Source organism: Arachis stenosperma, chromosome 2 (assembly GCF_014773155.1).
Source record: "Arachis stenosperma cultivar V10309 chromosome 2, arast.V10309.gnm1.PFL2, whole genome shotgun sequence".
NCBI classification, from domain to species: Eukaryota; Viridiplantae; Streptophyta; class Magnoliopsida; order Fabales; family Fabaceae; genus Arachis; species Arachis stenosperma.
In genome coordinates, this window is record NC_080378.1 from 116,781,294 (window position 1) to 116,801,561 (window position 20,268).

At 34.2% G+C, this 20,268-nt stretch overlaps 4 protein-coding genes across 5 annotated transcripts; all 4 read left to right on the top strand.

Annotated features, from left to right (window-relative positions):
* The first annotated feature begins 1,178 nt into the window (after positions 1-1,178).
* LOC130961501 (DExH-box ATP-dependent RNA helicase DExH8) lies at positions 1,179-8,823 on the top strand. Its single transcript, XM_057887433.1, has 14 exons — positions 1,179-1,819; positions 2,617-2,794; positions 3,276-3,449; positions 3,617-3,764; positions 3,971-4,297; positions 5,138-5,284; positions 5,358-5,538; positions 6,040-6,317; positions 6,419-6,532; positions 6,876-7,020; positions 7,160-7,425; positions 7,513-7,620; positions 7,698-8,225; positions 8,425-8,823. Exons 1-14 carry the CDS (start codon positions 1,666-1,668, stop codon positions 8,647-8,649), a joined length of 2,973 nt encoding a protein of 990 aa, XP_057743416.1. The 5' UTR covers positions 1,179-1,665; the 3' UTR covers positions 8,650-8,823.
* A 677-nt stretch (positions 8,824-9,500) lies between these two features.
* On the top strand, positions 9,501-13,398 carry LOC130962199 (uncharacterized). Of its 2 annotated transcripts, none has more exons than XM_057888330.1 (2): positions 9,501-10,345; positions 11,167-12,812. In XM_057888330.1, exons 1-2 carry the CDS (start codon positions 9,646-9,648, stop codon positions 11,289-11,291), a joined length of 825 nt encoding a protein of 274 aa, XP_057744313.1. In that variant the 5' UTR covers positions 9,501-9,645; the 3' UTR covers positions 11,292-12,812. The 2 variants fall into 2 exon arrangements, with proteins under 2 accessions (XP_057744313.1, XP_057744314.1); XM_057888331.1 differs by lacking the exon at positions 11,167-12,812 and adding an exon at positions 12,833-13,398 and having other exon boundaries at positions 9,517-10,345.
* Positions 13,399-14,545: 1,147 nt separating this feature from the next.
* On the top strand, positions 14,546-16,206 carry LOC130961679 (mitochondrial zinc maintenance protein 1, mitochondrial). Its single transcript, XM_057887663.1, has 2 exons — positions 14,546-14,888; positions 15,873-16,206. Exons 1-2 carry the CDS (start codon positions 14,642-14,644, stop codon positions 15,947-15,949), a joined length of 324 nt encoding a protein of 107 aa, XP_057743646.1. The 5' UTR covers positions 14,546-14,641; the 3' UTR covers positions 15,950-16,206.
* Positions 16,207-16,906: 700 nt separating this feature from the next.
* LOC130961958 (pectinesterase inhibitor 6) lies at positions 16,907-18,158 on the top strand. Its single transcript, XM_057888012.1, has one exon. It carries the CDS (start codon positions 17,416-17,418, stop codon positions 18,019-18,021), a length of 606 nt encoding a protein of 201 aa, XP_057743995.1. The 5' UTR covers positions 16,907-17,415; the 3' UTR covers positions 18,022-18,158.
* The last annotated feature ends 2,110 nt before the right edge of the window (positions 18,159-20,268 follow it).

Here is a 20,268-nt window from a genome sequence, read left to right on the forward strand (position 1 = left end):
AGAGGAAGAGACGAGCGTTCCAGAAAAAAGGGGATTAGGATTTTAAAAAATTGAAACTGGGGTGTTTCTAAAAATTATAAAAATTTAAAGTGATAAATTTTATAATTATGAAAATTGTTAACTGACACGTCACCTTTAAACTTTAACTCCAGGTAATCCAATCGAAAGTTTGTCATTTTTGTCAAATTTTAAAAGTTTTTAGAAATTATTTTATCAATAACAAAGATCAAATACTATTTTGTCAGAGCGTCAGAATCTTTTAAATACCAATTTATTATTTACCTCTTAAAAGTAATATATAATATAATATGTGAAAGGATTTATATTTGGAAAAGAATTCATTGTCTTATTAACCTAGACAAAAATCTAATTAATTAATTAATTTCGTTTTCTTTTTGCTTTTTCTAGATTTTTTTTTTCATTTTTAGTTAAAAAAAAATTCTTCAAACAATTTTTTGCTTAAACTCTTATCCGACACCATTAATTAGGAGTGGGCTATTATATTGATATTGATTCATCAAAAATATTTTTAATTTAGTTAAAAGAAAATAAAAGGTCAAAACATTCCATCTCTTTTTATTTTAATTTAATAAAAAAATAAAAATATATTAATATAATTAAAAATTTAATTTTAATATATTATTAGTATAAATATTTTCATATATATCTAATCCACAATATTACATAAGAAAATAATTTTTACATTGATTACGTATATTATTACTAAAAAAACAAAAAATATTAGTCATTATCAGAATTTATTATTTTTGACTGTTATTTAATTATTAATTTAATTTTTTTAATCTAATAATTTAATAATATATTTTATTTTATATTTTTAAATATTAATAACTAACTGATAACAAAAAATAATAAACTATGATAATTTTATTGGCATGCTTCAAAAGATACAATTAAACTCGAATTAAAAAAAAAGTCTAAAAAACAAACTATAATATAAATGAACTAAATTAATTCTTTTTTATTTCTAATTTTAAAATTTTAAAATTAGAATAATAATTTTTTTTTATAACAAATTTATTTTTCAACCAAATGACTTGAGTTGGCTTAATTTTTACTTTTTTAGTTAGATGATTAGCGGAACCGCGGAATTAAAAGTGAAAACATTACACAATCCCTCGCAACACGACCCCATATTTTCTCCGCAGACCGCAATTTCCAGGGCAGCGAGATTCCCATCTTTACCAGCTAACTTCCCACCTAAGTATCCTAGAAAACCAAGGTGCATTTTATTCTGCACCATCCCCCACTCCCAATTCCCAACACCATCACCATCACCAGCATCATCGTCACCATTGGCTAAAACAAAGTCACAGTCAACATCATCAATCCCCAAATCTCGTTGACTCACAGTCAACTACACACTCCACTACCATGCTCCGCATGCACTCGCCCGCATCATATCACTCCCTCCCCTATAAAAACCTCGCGCCTTTCGGCCTGTGCCAATGTGGGTAACCACTGACCTGACCAGTGACGCGCACTGATAATCGTCTTCTCCTCAGAAAGAAGAGAGAGAATCAGAGAAATAAGACGAAACGAGACGTTTCGCTGTGAGGGAGAATCGGAATAAGTGTTTCGGAACGTTTCGTCCAGATTGAGAGTGTGTGAAGTGTGTGTGACGAAGGTTTCTAAACTCCGAGAATGGCGTCATCCTCTTCTTCCAACAATGCTTCGTACACTTTGCCGTTATCACAGTCAAGTTTCTCGTCGCTTCCAGTGATGGCTATGAAGAAGAAGATCGTCGAGAAGATCATGGAGAATCGCGTTACGCTCATCGTCGGCGAGGCCGGTTGCGGTAAAGCAAACAAATTAAACTTGTTAACCTTTCTCTAATAACCGTCAATGTGTTTTGGCTTTTCATTTCTGAACTTCAATTTTGTGTTGAGTGACTTTGTTTGATTCTCCGTTTGATCTGCATTGAGTCATTGACTCTATCACTTGCTTCCTATTTTCGTGGTTCTTCGCTTTTGGCGCTGTTCTTTTTTCGTCTAGTGGCCAAACATGAGAGATTGAATCTCTGTATTTGTGTTGGTAGTTAGCCGTAAGCGGAAAATGTTGCATGACTGTGTTTGATTGTGCGTTTGACTTGCATTGACTGGTAGTGGTAGATGATATCTTAGTGCTTAAGCTAATTTGGTGGTTCTTCTCGTTAGAGAACCTTTTTATTTATTTATTTATTTATTAGTCTCACCTGAGGGCTCACCTGGATATAGTTGAGAAGGAAAATTTGTAGTTTCCAAAACTAGTAAGTTTTTGTGTAACTGAAAGTCAGAAGGGTTGTTATATTCATTTATATATGTGTATGGATACATAGTTATGCTGTTCTTAACAGTAAATTAAATTATAATTTTTGTTGAGTAAAGTATTGGAACTTATTTGAAGAGAAATTGGCATACAATACGCTGAGTAGGGAATTCAGTATGCAATTCTTAGGATGAATGAGTCATCGCAGTAACTTTGTTTGGAAATTGTGTGGCTAACTTTGGTTAAGGTTTAAGGTTTTTTGGAAATTATATTTGAGTGTGAGGTTCTATTTTGGCGGCAATGATTGTTCTTTCCATGTTTCTGACATCTTTGCTCCTTTCACTCTAGGGAAAAGTTCACAAATTCCACAGTTTCTTCTGGACGAAGGCATGTCGCCTGTTTTGTGCACACAGCCCAGGAGATTTGCTGTTGTTGCCGTTGCCAAAATGGTTGCAAAAGCTCGAAATTGTGAAGTGGGAGAGGAAGTTGGGTATCACATTGGGCACTCAAAGCACTTATCAGCCGGGTAGCCAGTTCGTACATATGTATATCTTTAGTGATATTGTTGAGTTGGATAGCTATTTAATCACTTCTTTCATCTTGCCCTGTTTCTCCATTGCCTTCATATATTCAATATCTTGAAATATTTTTGTTGAAGATAAATTATGACTCAAATTGGTAACAGAAGAGGTTGTTTGGACGGCAAAACATACAGTCTTTCTTCTGGTAACATAAAAAAATGAGAGAGATGCAAGGATGTTATTATACATCATGCTAACATACAAGTCTAACATGATGATAATAACACATTATGGATTGACACTTGCATGTAGTATAGGTGGCTACATCGTCATTTGTCAATTGTCATGAAGAAGTCACTCAACAAAGGAATATGACATTCTTTTTTACCTTTTTCAGCATAATTCTACTTGCTATATTGTTTAGAAGGGAGCAGCGCTTGCACTTATTTTTGTTTCTTCCTGTGCATTTATAATGCCACACTGCAGGTCAAAGATTGTTTTTAAAACTGCTGGAGTTTTGTTGGATGAATTGCGAGATAAGGGCCCTGCTGCTCTTAAGTACAAAGCTATCATTCTTGATGAAGTTCATGAAAGATCTGTGGAGTCTGATCTTGTCCTTGTTTGTGTGAAGCAGTTCTTGTTGAAGAGCAATGACCTGAGGTTAGCATCCTCAATGTTCAGATGAGTTCAGCAAAATGCCTAATTACATATATGCTATCTTCATTCTTTATCTTATTTGCTTGTTTCTGATTTGACTTTCTCTTCAAACTATAAAGAGAGATTCAAAGATGAGAACAATTGAAATTTTATGTTTTTATGATATGCAGGGTGGTTTTGATGTCTGCAACTGCTGATATTTCAAGATACAGGGATTACTTTAAGGATCTTGGAAGAGGTGAACGGGTTGAAGTGCTTGCGATTCCTAGCTCTAATCAGAAAATTGTTTTCCAGCGACATGTTTCATATCTTGAGCAGGCATGCATATATAATTTACACGAATTTTCAGCGCTAGTCTTGTATATCTTTTCTAAGTAAATTTCATTTAATGGTTTTAATTTATGTCATTTATGATAAAAAGTTACGCAGATGGTGTTCAATTGGCATATCATATCATTATTTTTCTGAAGCTCATTTCATTGATGTAATAACCATGATGATAGTGCTTATGTTTTTTGGCACAGGTAGCTGAATCTATCGGAATAAGTTCTGAAGTAATGAATTCAAAGTATTCTCCCGGAGTAGATCCTTTCACAGCCAATGCTTACATCAAGCCTGAGTTTCAGGCTGATTTTCACCAGCTTATTCATAACCTGGTGTTGCATATCCATGAGAATGAACCAGATATTGAGAAAAGCATTCTGGTTTTCCTTCCAACATATTATTCACTTGAGCAGCAATGGCGACTTCTAAAGCCACTTGAATCAACTTTTAAAGTTCATATTTTGCATCGCAGCATTGATACCGAGCAAGCTCTCATGGCTATGAAGATTTGGAAGTCGCATCGAAAAGTAATTGTTAAATTATAATTAATTCAGCTAGTTGTGCAGTTAATAGAAAAGGTTTTTTAAGACTATCGATGCATGTGTGTAGCTTTGTGTTGGTTGCTTCATATATTGCTTTATACTTTATTTATCTGTGAACCATGATTGATGTTCAGCAGAAGTAGAATAAGTAGTCTCCATATTAATTGTGGATTATAATTTTGCAAGTGGGGTGTTTGCATGTTGAACATTTATATATGCTGCAGAATTTTATTAATTTGAGTAATTACTCAAATCAGTCCTTGAATTTTTTTAATGTTGAACACTTTAGTTTCCCAAGTTTCAAAATACACAAAATAGGCCCCAATGTTTATCTGTGTTAGACAATACGGTCTCCTTCCAATTTGATTTGAAGAGTAAAGTATAAAATAGTTCCCAGAGTTTAAAAAATCTCAAAACAGTCCTGAAAAATTTTTAAAATTCGAAAACAGTCATTTCGATTAAACGGAAATATTGGGAGAGGGACTCTATTGTCTAACAAAGATAAACGCTAGGGAATGTCTTGTGTATTTTGAAACCTGAGGGACTCAAGTGTTTGATATTAAAAACTTCATGGATTGTTTTGTAATAATGTTCTAAATATCCACTATTAGTTTTGTGTTATATACTTGTATAATTTTCTTTTATATGGATGCATGTATGATGTCTTTACTTCCGTATTTGTTCCATAATATTTTCTTTTAATTTACCCATGGCACGGATGGAATTTTCACTCTAGATGGTTTTCCTTCTCCTAACATTATTTATCTCAGATTCCATTTATATTATAATTATTCACAGTAGATGATTGTGGCTGCTGTCTATCAGGTAATATTGGCTACTAATATTGCTGAATCATCTGTGACAATACCCAAAGTGGCTTTTGTAATTGATTCTTGCCGATCGTTGCAAGTCTATTGGGATAAGTCCAGAAGAAAGGAATCCTCAAAGCTTGTTTGGGTCTCCAAATCACAGGTAAAACAGTAGTATCCTAATTGTATGTGTTGATCTGTTTATACAATATTCTTAATTTCATATGATCTTGTAGGCCGAGCAGCGTAGGGGAAGAACTGGCCGAACTTGTGATGGTCACGTTTATAGGTTGGTCACTGGTTCATTTTTCAACAAACTTGAGGATCATGAGAGTCCGTCTATTCTGAAGTTATCCTTGAGGCTTCAAGTTCTTTCACTGTGCTGTGCTGGATCTAAGGCTATCAATGATCCAAAAGGTTAGTTAATATGGTCTTGATATCTTGAGCAGAAACTGTTGTAATTATTATTATTGTTATTGTTTTTGTTGTTGTTATTATTATTATTATTATTATCATCAATGCTTTTTATAGGAAAACTCTAGTTATTAATGCTTTTTATAGGAAAGTTCTATCCCTATAGCACTTTGAATATTTGTATATTTACCAAATATTTCTCTGATATCTCTTAACAATTGTGGGCTTTATTAAATCATAGTGATGAGACTCTCTATTTAAGTTGAATTTTCAAGACTGCTTATAGTTGTGCTTGAGTTTATTCATCTAGAGTGGGCGATAACTTTAAATACTGTATCTTGGATGTTGCAGAATATTTGATAATTTTAAATGCCTTACTGAGTGAAGATGTAATTTTCATTCCCCCCCCCCCCCCCCTTCTCTTTCTCCTCTCCTTTCTTTTTTCTCCCGCTGTTTTCCTTTAATTCTCTGTACATTGATCAACTGTCATGGGTTTGATGGCAGTTTTGCTGCAAAAATCTCTGGATGCACCAGATCCACAAGTTGTTGAAGATGCATTGAACATGCTTGTTCAGATGCGTGCACTGGAAAAGACTCCAAGGGGCCGTTATGAACCCACATTTCATGGACAATTGATAGCCAGTTGTCCTTTGTCATTTGATGCTTCTGTTCTAGTTCTGAAATTTGGGAATGCTGGTATGATACGCGAGGGCATATTGCTGGGTATAATGATGGATACACAGCCTTTACCCATTCTTCATCCATTTGGAGAGGAAATATTGGTAATGCCGGAGTGGATCAATATTACTATTTCCAATTGCACTGATTCTATGTTGTAATTTCTATGAGCTTTATTCTAATTGAATCCTTTTGTTTTTGTCAGTTTGCAAAGTATATTGCTAGCTACTTTACTGACCGAACAATCTTAGCTGGTCGAAAGGAGATGGAATTCATGGCTAACTTCTGTGCATTTGAATTTTGGCAGCATCTGTTCAGGGTAAAGTCTTCTTCCTCCTTCACTTTATGAGCTTCCAAATACCTTAGCATTGTTTAGTTTTGTATGAGGATTTATTGACGAAAGGTGGAAGGAAAAAATTTCAAGATGATAATTTTTTTAATTAAAAACTATAATATTGCTCACTAAACATCATGCTTCTTGTGGTGGAAATAGTGCATGTAATTAGAGATCTATTTTCACTTGGACTCCTGTGAGACTTGGAGTGGATGCAAGCAGCCACATGACCATATCTTTTTCTGGAAATAGGATTTGCTTTTATTTTGTGACTGCAAGGCTTACAGGTTGCATGAATCTGAAAGTGAATATTTTCTTTCACATGCAGGATGAGTATCGGCTTAACCATTTGAAGCAGGTTCTAGAGATTGAGAATGTGTATCCTGCCGAAGCACTGATGCCTAAGCTTGAGGAAGATTGGTGTTCTCTCCATAATCTCTCCCAGTCATCTCTGCATCAGACCTTAGAAATTTGTATGTATGTGTTATAATTATGTCAGATGTGTGCTTTGAATTCTTTTAATGGGAGTGCATCAAATTTGTTGAATCTGTTTTATTGTTTTCGTCATAGATTTTTACTCTACTAAATCCTCTTTAATTCTAATATTTACAGATGATGATTTGTTAAGTTCAGTACACCGGTTGCGGCCAAAATTTTTGAGCTCTTTTAGGGGTTTGCCGCCCTATTTTGATCCTTATGAATATGAACACACATGCTTAGTAACATTCCAGGCAGATGGGGACATAGATGGAGTTTCTGCATATGAGGAAGGCCTTAAAGCAACAGGTGAAACAAAATGTGCTTCTGTGCCATATGTCACTTCAGAAGAATTTCACAGTTATGATGTGGCAAAAATGTTCGCTAAAATTATAAAAGAGGTAGCATAGTTTGAAATTCTTGTACATACAATATTATAATATATTTCTCATTTTGTAAAACAGATTTTTTTTTCCTGTGTGAAACAGATAAGGGCTCAATTCTCGGAGGATACTTCGAGTCGAGATAGTGAATGTTTATATTCTCACTCAATTCAAGCTAAGAGACCACAATGCAAATTCTTCTTTTCGTTGCAGGTATTGGTTTGTCTGATAATTCATTTACGATGCTACCTATTTCTATGATGATGAATATTGTTCATTCATTATAACAGGGATGCCGAAGAGGAGCGTCTTGTTCATATTCACACGATTCAGGTCCTTCGGCACTGTCATTCAGGCGAGATGTCTGCGAGCCCGAAGATAATAATATGGCTGCTGCATCTCTCCTGAGATTTTTCCCCCAAGCTACCAACAGATCAATTCTTGTATTGGATGACACTGATTTGCATTTTGCCACATCTCTTGGTCGCCACTATCATCCATCCAAGATAATTGCAACTACATGTTTGTCAGAAACAACGATATTGGAACAATCACTGAAAGGGGTCAAAATTTTATGGGGTCTATATCACCCATACCAGACAATCATTGCTAAAGCAGGGAAGAACCCTGTTCCTTGGAATGAAGTTCAGTGTGTACTGTGGTTTCCTTGCTTTGATAGCTTTGGCGAGGATTCGGATGGACAAAAGCAGCTCTTGCAGAACTTCTTTGAGTATCTTGCCATTCGAATTTTGGCTGATAATTTGTCCGATGTGAAAGTTATCATAACCATTAATAATATCAGATTTTCCCAACTTAAGGTAATTAGCTTGTTCTTTTTCTAGCTTGTGGTTATAATAAATAATAGTGTTATCTATTTACCTTATAAAAATTTAATTATATTGATTTGTGAGAATTATGCTGCACATTTAGAAGTAAAAGGTAATCAATCATATTAGGGTGGCAACTGGCAATTGTGATAGGTACTCTCATTCATTATGTGCTAATTTGTTGTTTCAGGCTGAAAAATTGGGAAGGGAGTGTTTCTTTGTGCTTACAGATTCGTTTGCCTATGACGAAACAAGCTTTGGGGCAATATTATATGACAGACTTCCCCCTAAGACGCCAACGTTGGTCTCGAGACCTACCTCCTATGTATTTGAACTGCATCCTCCGAGTAAGCTACTATTCGGTGATTATGCTGCTAATATTAGAAAGAATCTGTACGTAATTCAGGAAAAATAGTTTAGATCACTTTTTAAAGCTAGAACTACGATTGTAAATATTAGATATCTAGTTTCTGTTTTCAGCATCAAATTAATATATCAACTAATCAAGACAAGACCACTATTCCAGTTGTACACCCCTAAACCAAAGAGTGCTAATAACATTCTTCCCTTGTTGCAATCTTGATGATCATAGTCAATATATATAATCCATCAACAGATGGATAATATATCGTCACCATTGTCATATTATTGAAATTTGAAATACGGGGGATAGATCTGTAAATCAATATTGGGTTAACAATGGTATTTTTTTTAAATTGTAATCTACTATGGTATTTTTTAAAAATGTAGGATGATTTAATTTACGGAGTATAAATTGAACCGTCTGATTTTTAAGAGATACAGAAATCGGATCGACCGATTTTTAAATACAAAAATAAAACTGTCCGATTTTTGTACTCGAAGTGTCTGATTTGTGTTTAAAAAATTAAAAAAATTTGAAGCACATAAATCGACCGTCTACAGACATTTTTGTTAACAAATATTTTTAATATACTTAATATTATTAACAAGAGTTTAATTAAAGAACTAACTTTTTTAACACATAATTTAATTCTAAATAGTAAGTCTTTCAAAAAATGTTAAACACATAATTCTACAATAAAAAATGAACTAATATTAACACTTAAAATCTGGTTTCTTGCATTTATTTTATTAAAAATATAAAAATAAAAAAAGTTTTATGAAAAAAAAAAACCTTTCTTAAAAGTAGAGTCAGATTGGATTAGTGAAATTAAAAAAAAAAGAAATAAATAAACTCATTAACTAATAAATAGAGCGGAGAGCAGGTGAGGCAAGGCAAGTGAGAGTGGGGCCCAAGACAAGTCTCTAGAATCTCGTAAGTTAGAAAAATATCATGTACCTCCTCCCTTAACCACTAAAGCTCAACACACACAACCATATGAAAATCCTGCACCTAAGCCATTCCAATTTGAATTTGTGATGCCATGAGATGACTCAGTCAATGTCCCATACCCAACAATCTCCAAAGACCCTCGAATCTCGCCACTCCATTGATTCCTGCCTCTTCCAGCTCCGTACATGGAAGCCCTTCACCAACAAGCGCCCTTGTCTCTCCGATCGCAAAACCCCTTCCGTTTCGATCGACCTTTCCAAGCTTTCTCTTCTCGACGATGATTCCACCACTAAACCCTTCAAATCGTCTTCCGCCGCCACCACCAACTTCCGCCTTATAGCCCGCAAGCGCCGCCGCCGAGGATCCCGCTCTGTTTCCGGCCGGAGTAGTGACCGCAGTGGCACGCGCCGATGCTGCTCCGTTGGGGCCTCGGCGGCTCATGGGACTTGCTCTGATTTTCCGGTGGCGATGGGGACGGACTCCAGCGGGGAGCTCTTTGGGAACGTTGGAGATGGGAGTTGGGCCTCCGATGTGAGTGAGGCGAGGAGGGAGAGGGATAGAGAGGGTGGTGGTGGTGGCGGTGGGGGTGGTGGTAATGGTGGCGGTAGTGGGGAGAAGGAGAGTGGTGTTGGGTTTGGTGGGGTGGGTGGGTGTTCTGATGGGAATGGGAATGAGTCCGGGTATGGTAGTGAACCTGGGTATCGTGGTGATGCTGAGTTTGGTTATGGGGATGAGTTTGATGAGGAAGAAGATGATCCCAGATTCAGATTGTTGTTCTGGGGTGAGCAAATTCGAGGTAAAGTTTTGGTTTTTTTCTTTTTGTGCATATATACCTCTTCTTGATTGGTTAGAGTGATATTCTAGTTTTGTAATTAGAGAACAATGTGATTTCGGTGTTTGGATGCTTAAGAAATTTGGAACTTCCTAGTTATGGGTGGTTTATTTCTGTATGCACAAAGTGGTGTACTTTGTTTATTCATTGTATTTGGTTGGTCACCAACTTGGTGATTTGCTTATGTAGTAGGTACTAGCCTGCTAAGTGGGTTTGAAAGAGTTTGTGCTTGAAATTAGATCAGTGGTTTGGTTAATAGGCGAGTTCTTTTTACTTCTATGGAACTTGTTCGGCATTGTAGTAGTTAAAGAGTTGATTTACTATTAAGTTCTTCTGGTGTAAGACTTCAGTTTTGTGGGTTGTGAATCCTAAAAGTTTCAATAGTATTTGTGAATATTTTTAGTTGAAATGGATTCTACTGAATTGTTCAAACATAGGATTAGGGAGTTTCTGTTGTTTCTCTCTCTTTGGATATGCTTTGAGCCTTCAATTTCAATTGCCGAACTGTATCTGTTAAGCATAGGTATATTCTATTGTCTAAGGTTTTGGTGATGCTGTAGTGCAAGTTCCCGATAACTTTTAAGCTAAGTTTTCCTCTTTTTTCCTGATGAGAAATTATTAGGAGGACTAATTGGTAAGCCTAATCATGTCCTTACCCTATAAAATTGACACTTAGTCAAAATTTTACATATCCCAATTGATGTGTTTCTTTCTCCTGATCATCATTTTTTTATTCCTAATTGATTGACACGTTTCCTTTTATACCCCCTTTCCTAACCCCTCAGACTCTACTAATTCTTTAGATTTCTCAAAACAAAATAATGACCCATCATCTTCCGGACCCAGAAAATTGGGAACTCCTTCATGCTGCCATGATCAACCCACCAAAGCAACCACAAGAATCATTTGACACTGCTGTAATTGACCCATTGAAGTCACCACACATTAAAGTGGATATCATGAAGATTTTTATTTTTACTTCTTTGTGTTTTTGGGTTAATTGGTGCATTAGATATGTTGTTTTGCTTTTGTTATTATGTTATTGTTGATTTGGCAGTTTTTGTTCCATATGTGAATTGTGAAACTATTACTTTATCCTCTCTGATACATCTGGTATGAATTGAAATTTGAACCTAATTATATAAAAACGATTGAGATATTACTCTCTCTGATTTTTGTAATATTATATTACAATGGATGATTTAATATAATATTGTAATTGACTAGTTGTGGGAAAAAAGGAATAAAAAATTGATGATAAAGAGAGAGAAACACACACTCAATGGCTTAGGTAAAATTTTGACAAGTGTCAATTTTATAGTTAGGAAGATAATTAGGCTTATCAATTAGTCCTCTCAATCAATTCTCTCTCTTTTTGTGGTACATTGGCAACAATAAGATTTGAACCGAGGATCTGAATCATCTCATATATATTACCCAAACCCCTTACCACTAAACCATTAAAGCTGTTTGGTTGGTTATAAAGCATTAGTACTTACTAGATTAATCATTATTGCTTGGTGAGAATAGTGTAATGAGATAGCATCCTATAACGATTCTAAGATATTTTCTTAAAGAGTAAAATATAGATACTTTCATTGTCTTAAAAAGCAATCAATTCTTTCTTCATTTAGTAGTTAGAAGGATGTTCAGGAAGATCTCCTCATTAATCATTTCTCCCCAACTTTAGTAGGATCCTTATGTTTGAAGTTGCAAAATTTTGGGAAGACAATTCTTGCAATCCACTAACTGGTAGTGTTTTAGTGGGGAAATATATAAAAGAGTGGGTCAACCTTTTATTAAAATGGCCGCCTCAATTTTCTGTAGTGGTATACACCGATGATTCCCACTTCCTAGATGCTCAGCAAGGTGTTTGAACTTTAGAGAATGGAGAGAGTGGGAGAAAACTATTCGCAGGCGAACCGAGTATTCTTTGCGGGAGCGAATCATCTCAATTGGAAAATCCACATGACCATGTCAAGTTCCATTAATAATTGGATAATTTTGTGTAACCCGCTTGGCCCACCTGGTCCACTAATAATGAAAATTCACACTTGACATGGACAATTGGATTTTTCAATTGGGAGGATCCGCCCTCATTCTTTACTAGATTTGTTTTTTGGGAAAAAAAAAAAGAAGATTCGTTGCTTAAAATAGTCAGAAATTTGAGGTAGAAATATACTTGCAAATCTATATCTGATTGAACAATAGCAGCTTCTTGGAACAAAGATTACTGTTCTATATAACAATGGAAGTTTAACTGGAATTTTATACATGTATTATTGTACTAGAAACTATATGTTTTCCTGATTAACAATACTGACATGAATCATATGCATTATGCAAAACTTGACTAAATTTCGAACTATATGTTTATTTTAGCATGTATAAAAAAGCCTAGTACTGAACTGTGTTGTTCCAGAGACTAAATTGAACTTCATTGTTCCACAGCTGTAGATTCCAAAATGGAGATGGTTGGAGAGAACTCCTTGTTAGACCAAAAATCCCATCATAGATGCCGACGCCGGAAGCATGATTGTAGAATGGTTGATGCATTGAGGTGACGATTGCAGAAACCTGATCATGTACACAACAAAATACATTACTTCCTTACAACCAAGGAACTAGCTCCTTTTTCGCGTGAATATACCATGATAGTGGTTTTTACAGCATCCCTTGTGATGGATGCTTCACACCCTCAGTGTCCAAAGAATTTCAACAAGTAGAGACATAAGAGGTGGGCGATTCATGCTGCTGCTGTAGATTTTGTTCAAGTTTTGAAGATATATGCTAATTAATGGTTTTCTGATGAGGAAAAGTACTATGTTATCCAAATATATACGAGGAGTGACATGAAAACATTAATCATTTGATAGCAAACCTTTGTTGTTAGGAGTTACGACTTACATCTTGTTCAATGATGGTTGATATTAACATATTTTTGTCATCTCCATAAATGTTTTCATGTAAATTCTGTTCTCTTTTTTGTCTTTGTTCTTTTTCCTCTCTGCAATGGCCAAACATATTTTTAAGCTTCAGCATTTGCTGAGATTTTTTTTCTTCATAATTTAAATGTTCGAATTGCATTTAGTGGAGGAATTCATTTAGAGTAATATTACACTTCTAAGTATTTTTATGAACTAAAGTCTAATCAAGTTAAACAATAAGATTTAGAATAATGTTCGTCAGTTAGATCGATTTAGTTGGACTTAGTTAAATAAGATTTAGAATAATGTTCGTCAGTTAGATCGATTTAGTTGGACTTAGTTAACAAAAAAATTTTAGATGTGTAATATTATTTATTTATTTAATGTGGATTAATACACTTAATAATAATTTAAGTAAATTTAGTGCTATTATGTGATGGCAGTTTAGTATCTAGTTTTTACAATTATTGGGGCCTAAAATGCATACCTTTTATAATGGCAATAACATTAAGCTTTTGTCATGTCAATTTATTAATAGCTTGCTCAATTCGTTATTATATGATATTTTATATTTATATTGTATTTTGAAGAGCTCAATCAAGTAGCTTCATATTTAATCAATTTTTAGTGAATCGAAGTATCAAACTTAATTTCAAAAGTAATCTTAAGTTAAATATAACAAATGAGTCATGTCAAATTTTCTTTTAAAAAAAAAATCATGTCAAAGTTAAATCTCAAACTTGGTTCATTTAACAAATTTAATTCTCTTTTTTTATTATGATTATTAGGAATTGAAAAACAAAAACATTTACATTTTTTTGTACCTACAAAAATATTACATTTGAACTAAAAATTAATCATTATTTTTATAACTAAATAATTAGTCATTAAAATAATTAAATTTGTCATAGTATAATCAAAATTGTTTACAATATTATTAAAAAAAAGAATATTAAATATGTATTTTTATATAAAATAGCTTATTAGTGATTGATTTTTTGATATCTAGATAACATGATTATTTAAATAATTATATTAAGTGTATATTAAAATTAGCTACCAAATTTAATCACTAATATAAAATATACATTAAAATATAAAATATATATTAAAAATAAATTAAATTAAATATATATTTATGCATAAATAAATAACTTATTTTGATGACTGATTCTATAGTGCACAAAATATTTTTATTAAACTGTTTTTTAAGTAAAAAAAAGTGTGTGGTCAAAACGACGTCGTAAGCATAGCAAGAGTCTAGGGATTAAGTGATGCTGGTTTTACAGTAAACAGAAACAAGGGGAAGAAGAAGAAGATCGATCAGTGAAAAATGGTGGGAAGGGGTGAAGTGCTGAGTGCTTACCGGTCACTCCTTAAGGCCACCCGAAGGACCTTCGCCGGCGACGCACTCATGCTCAAGCAATCCGCCGTCGAGGTGCGTAACAAGTTCGAGGAGAACAGAAACGTCACTTCTGATGATCAGATCCAGAAGCTTCTAGAAGAAGCCTCCGAGGCCTCTCACTTCATCACCAACATGATCGTCCAGGCTCAGCTCAATACGGAAGCTGGCAGCTACGGTAATCCTAAATTGCTGCTCAATTCTTTAACTTCCATTTGTGCCCACCACCTGTTTGTTAATTTTACTTGCTTCTATTTTTTCACAATTTGTTATAATCTTATATTAGCTAGCTGAGTTCTAGGCAGTTAGGTTTGTTGGGGTTGTTATTGCTGTCGCAATGTGATAGGATAAGATGTAAACATGATTAATAGATGTAGATAGATAGCTAATCATATGAATGAAATAGAATGGAATTTATTAAAATGAAATAGAAAAAAATTTGTTCTGTTGAAGAATGTAACAAGCTGTTTGACCTCTTATGTTTGGGAGAATTTTTTAGGGTTTAAGGGGAGTGTCTTTAATAATGGTGTACAGTTGGAAAGTGAGGTGTGGAGTGACTGGTGCAGAGGTGACCACCATTTGGGAGCTGAGTGAGGGCAATATAGGGACAGCAGTTCAACCATCTCAATTTGGGAGGTCACAACAAAAAACCACTATATGGATGGTAAGAAGTGGCTTCTATTGTCTGTGTTACCCTTTTACTCCCTCCCTACGGACTCTTCCCAACACCGGTTTTGGCAAGTGTCACCTTGCTGCACCTGACCCCTAAGTCTTGGATATATGTTAGATTGTGCCCATATTTGCTTTGGCATAATTCATTTCCAAAAATTATGTGTATCATTTCTATTCATATTTCCCCGCTCAACACAATGTTCAAAGTGTGGTCAAGCTGAAAAGAAAAAGAGGAACAAACATAGATGGTTGTCCAAGGTGTCCTTGAGTGGCAGTCCAGTATGTACCGTGAACACACCGTTGAGTTGGTGTCTTTTCTTCTATTCTTTGTTCCATCTGATACCATTTCATTATTCTATCTCAATATTGTTCCATTAATTCTACTTCATTCCATGTTCCTTTACGTTCCATCATTTCAACATCACTGTCGTGTGCACATCTTGTAACTTTGAGTGCTTTCCTGCTTAGAAAGTATTATGTGTTGGTGCAGTGGTGAAACCTGGTAAGGAGCATGCAGGAGCAACACTTGAACTCCCAACAGAAGAAAGTATCCGGAAATCTAAATAGGACTTCCAGGGAGAGGTTAGAACCAAGTGATTCCTCTCTTAGATTGTTTATTTTTGCATAGGAGGAATAATTAATGTTAGTAGTGCATCAAGGGAGTGGCTTCAAATTTTCTGCTTAGATTTGTTGCTTCTCATTTCTAGTACCTTCAAATTTTATGTAGCTGAATCATTCAATATAAAGCCGATGATGGCTACGGGTTTATTCTACCCTTATATTTGTTTTAACTTTTATGATAATTTGATCTGACTTTGGCGGCAGATTTCAAATTGATTTAAGGAAAATTTTGATTGCTGCAGTTTTTTGTATTTGATAAGTCGTATTACCTTCAACCAATAAGATTTTGATCCTATGGACTAATACATTAATTAGTGATAGAGACCTGTACTTAATTTTTAGACATTGGAGTCTAGTGCTTAGCAATGGATATGTCATGTCAAATGGAATTGAAAGAGAGATTTAGATAATCATATTTGTGGAAGGAATTCAAGGAGAGGATTGTTGATAAACCGATCCGTGATAGCTTATGATGAGTTAAATCAAACCATGTTTCTACTTTATGATGTGCCTAAATCCTCACCAGTTTCTAATTTTTTAGGGGGATTAGTCAATAACATTATTATTAACTTCTTGACCCCCGTTTCCAAATATGTAGAAAAGTGATAAGCACGAAAAGCCATGTAATTAACTCCAACCTCGTGTAATTTTCAGTATGGGTCTTCTACTCTTCTTTTTTTTTTTCCCCCTTGTATTCACTTTATTTCCCTTATCATGTTGGCCAAAGACACCCAATTATGGCTATTTACTGGAACGTAAAGTTCAAGTAATGGCAAAATGATATCCCCCCACACCTTTTTTGGAAATAGATTTTCCCACGTGAAAACATTGAATTTTATCGTTGATAAACAAATAAATAAATAAATAAGATGAACTAACATGCAGAACAGCTAGAATAGAAAAAATTCACACATGGGAGTCTTATGTGAATTTTCACATGAAAGAATTCATTCCCAGAGTTTAACTTACTAAGGTAAAACTCCTCACCAAAAGACATCACTGCAAATAATTGATGCCCCTGACATACATTTGTCACTGTTGTTATTATTTATGACATTGAGAACAACATAGATATTTTCCAGGTGGTAGTAAAACGAATCATCACATTATTATTATCCAATATTGATGAGAAGTTCAACCTCCATTCACATGTTACTCACTTTTTAACCTATCATTTTCATTTCACCACCCATGTAGCCTTTTATAATTGAACTCACTAGCCTCTTGCCTATGCAACAAACCACCCTTAAAAAAAGATACAATAAAGTGATCCATACAGTAATCAATGCTTCAAAAGATCTTAACTTTTTCAAAACCGGTCCAACACAATTCCACTATAAAACTCTATATCTTGAGTCCTAATTTTACCATTCTATTCTTAGTTTCAACTTCTCTACTGATCTCTCTACAAGATGATCAAAATACCATCTCTTACTTTACTTCTTCAGCTTGTGCTTCTGTTGTTCCTTACAAGTACCATTCAGTTGGTATTTGCAAAGGGGAAAGACAATGTTAGAGAAGCATGCAAGGTGACAAGGTATCCCAAACTTTGTTTCCGCTCGCTAGCGCAGTTCTCCAACGCTGCCGGAACGAGCCCCAGTAAATGGGCAAGGGCAGGGGTGTCAGTGACAATAGGAGAGGTTAAGCATGTTTTAGTATACCTTGCAAGGTTGAAGAAGATTCAAGGACAAATAGGGGGAAGCAGGAGCAGAGCTGCACTCTCGGATTGCATCGAGACTTCTAGAGATGCCCTCGATGAGCTTCATAGGTCGCTTGGTGTGCTCAGGAAGCTCAGCAAAAACACCTTTGGTACCCAAATGGATGACCTTAACACATGGATCAGTGCAGCACTCACTGATCAGGATACTTGCCTAGATGGATTTCAAGGCCAAAGAGTAGGAAAGGAGATTAGGTTGCTGAAAATTAAGGTTATAAGATCATATTACATAACCAGTAATGCTTTAGCTCTTGTTAACAAGCTTGCCACTACAGGTATTGGAAGCATAGCGGATCCATAGGAAGTCCTAATAATATTGTAACAAAATTTATGTGGACTTTTCTTTCATGTATCGTAAATGTGAAACTCTCTTACTCTCATATCTAATCAAATGTTGTCATGCAAAATAAAAAATATTACCCACGATTTCGAAAAGAATTTATTTTAACTATGTCTATGTGACCACACTTGATCGTATGTTAGTTTTAAAAGGTTTTACGCAGATATTGCATAGAAATTAAATTTATTGATGTATGCACAAGGAACTTGAATAAACTGTGAACTTAGCTCTTTTTTTAATTATTTATCTAAGAGTAAAGTATCGTTTTTGTCCCCAACGTTTGGGGTAAATCCTATTTGTGTCCCTAATGTTTAGATTGTCCTATTTGTATTCCTAACATTTGTAAAAGTGATTCAATGTTATCCTACCGTCAATTACACATCATGAATGCTTTAATTTAAGTTTTAAAAATATCTTCTTAAAGTTAGAATACAAATGTTTGGGATAGAGTCGATGATCCACTCCCTAAAAATAGTTTATCAAAAGTTGAAACTAATTCCTACAATATTTACATAATTCACTTTTCTAGGAACATAATTGAATCTAAATACAAATAGGGGTATAATATTAAAATCGAACACATCCAAGTGAGACCTAATTGAGAATGAATACATCTAAGTGAAAATAATTGAAAAATATAATCTAATTTATTAGTATAATTGATAGTAAGATAACATTGAATCACTGTTATAAACGTTAGGGATACAAATAGGACGATTTAAACGTTAGAAACACAAATAAAACTTACTCCAAATGCTGGGAATAAAAACGATACTTTACTCTTTATTTAAAGGAGATTGGTTTTAGGTTCTTTTTCTTTAATGCCGTGCAGAAGGAAACAAAATTTGCTTAGAAGTGATCAGTGGAAGAAATATATAGCCTAGCTTAGGTGACATTTTTATTTTGGATCAATCAGTGCTAATAATGTTTGCTGCCTCTTTGTATTATCATATGATATGATATGACATATGCGTTAAGAGTTAACAGTTAAGTCTCTTGTTCTTCCTTTTTTTTTTTTTGTTATATTGGAATTTGAGATAAAACATTTTTTCGGTAAATATAAATTACTTCTTTCTGGATAGGTCGGCCTATATTGTACTCTCACATTGCATAGTAGCTGTAGCCCAATCCTATTATAAGCCTTGGAACTAATAGACTAATGGGCCTCTATTAGCCTAAAATAAATGGACCAATTAGATATACTCATTTTCAGAATTCAGGGCAATAACAAAATGAAATTCTAATTCAAATCAAACTATACCTTCCACGTCAAAAAAAAAAAAAAAAAAAAACTACACCTTCTTAAAAATCTTCCTAAAATTTAGGATTTCTTGCTTAAGAATACTGACTTCTATCAAACATTGTCGGGTTTTAAGAAACATGTTCTGACCCCAAGAAAAAAAAAAAACGAACTGAAGAAGCATGATGTAATGCTACGTGACTGGATGTAACACGTAGTGGGGTACCTAATAAGATTTTTTTGTTTTTTACTCTGCAAAATCTTAGGTTGGCTTAATGGGGTTTAGCAACTCAAATAATTATAATGACTTAAATTATGTTAAAACTTAAAAGCATAATATCAAGATGAATGGAATATAAGTATGCAAATCATAATTTATGGTAGCAAAACTGAAGTACAAACATACTACTAGTACTAGACAGGTGGCATGGTATTATTAAGCACATGAAAGTTCAAAGAAAATCTGGTACATTTAGGTTGTTCTTGATTATCTTTCAAGACTAGACTTCACTTCAATTCTAATTTTGGATGCTTCTTTTGTTAGATTTTGTTAAAGTCAAACCCATGTTGTACGTGACGGAATTGCTCCCTACCATTACGGATCATCTTCTGCCATCTAAGATGCCTAAAAATTTGTTGAGTGACCAAATATCTGAAAATTCAATTGATAACATGTCTTTACTTTGGAATTAGAATTTGTCTTATTTGATTAAGAGATAATACTCAATTTAGTTCCTAAACTTACACATGAGTCTCAATTTAGTCCCTGAGGTTTTAATTGCTTCTATTTAGTCCCTGAAGTTTATAAATGTGCTTCATATTAGTCCTTGAGACCATTTTTAGTATAAAAACGTTAATAGAGCGCTGTTGTAGACTATCACATGTCACGTTAAAACTTGTAAAATAATGCAATTTTGGTTTCGACATTTAAATAGCTCAAAAAGGACATCGTATTACTTATTTTGTTA

What these genes read in the sequence shown, in the direction of transcription:
- LOC130961501 (XM_057887433.1), top strand. Translation starts at nt 1,666, where the DNA reads ATGGCGTCATCCTCTTCTTCCAACAATGCTTCGTACACTTTGCCGTTA. An exon ending in GCATCAGACCTTAGAAATTT is followed by an intron (nt 7,021 to 7,159) that starts GTATGTATGTGT and finishes TAATATTTACAG; the next exon opens with ATGATGATTTGTTAAGTTCA. An exon ending in TCGCTAAAATTATAAAAGAG is followed by an intron (nt 7,426 to 7,512) that starts GTAGCATAGTTT and finishes TGTGTGAAACAG; the next exon opens with ATAAGGGCTCAATTCTCGGA.
- LOC130962199 (XM_057888330.1), top strand. Translation starts at nt 9,646, where the DNA reads ATGACTCAGTCAATGTCCCATACCCAACAATCTCCAAAGACCCTCGAA. An exon ending in CTGGGGTGAGCAAATTCGAG is followed by an intron (nt 10,346 to 11,166) that starts GTAAAGTTTTGG and finishes CTAACCCCTCAG; the next exon opens with ACTCTACTAATTCTTTAGAT.
- LOC130961679 (XM_057887663.1), top strand. Translation starts at nt 14,642, where the DNA reads ATGGTGGGAAGGGGTGAAGTGCTGAGTGCTTACCGGTCACTCCTTAAG. An exon ending in TACGGAAGCTGGCAGCTACG is followed by an intron (nt 14,889 to 15,872) that starts GTAATCCTAAAT and finishes GTGTTGGTGCAG; the next exon opens with TGGTGAAACCTGGTAAGGAG.
- LOC130961958 (XM_057888012.1), top strand. Translation starts at nt 17,416, where the DNA reads ATGATCAAAATACCATCTCTTACTTTACTTCTTCAGCTTGTGCTTCTG.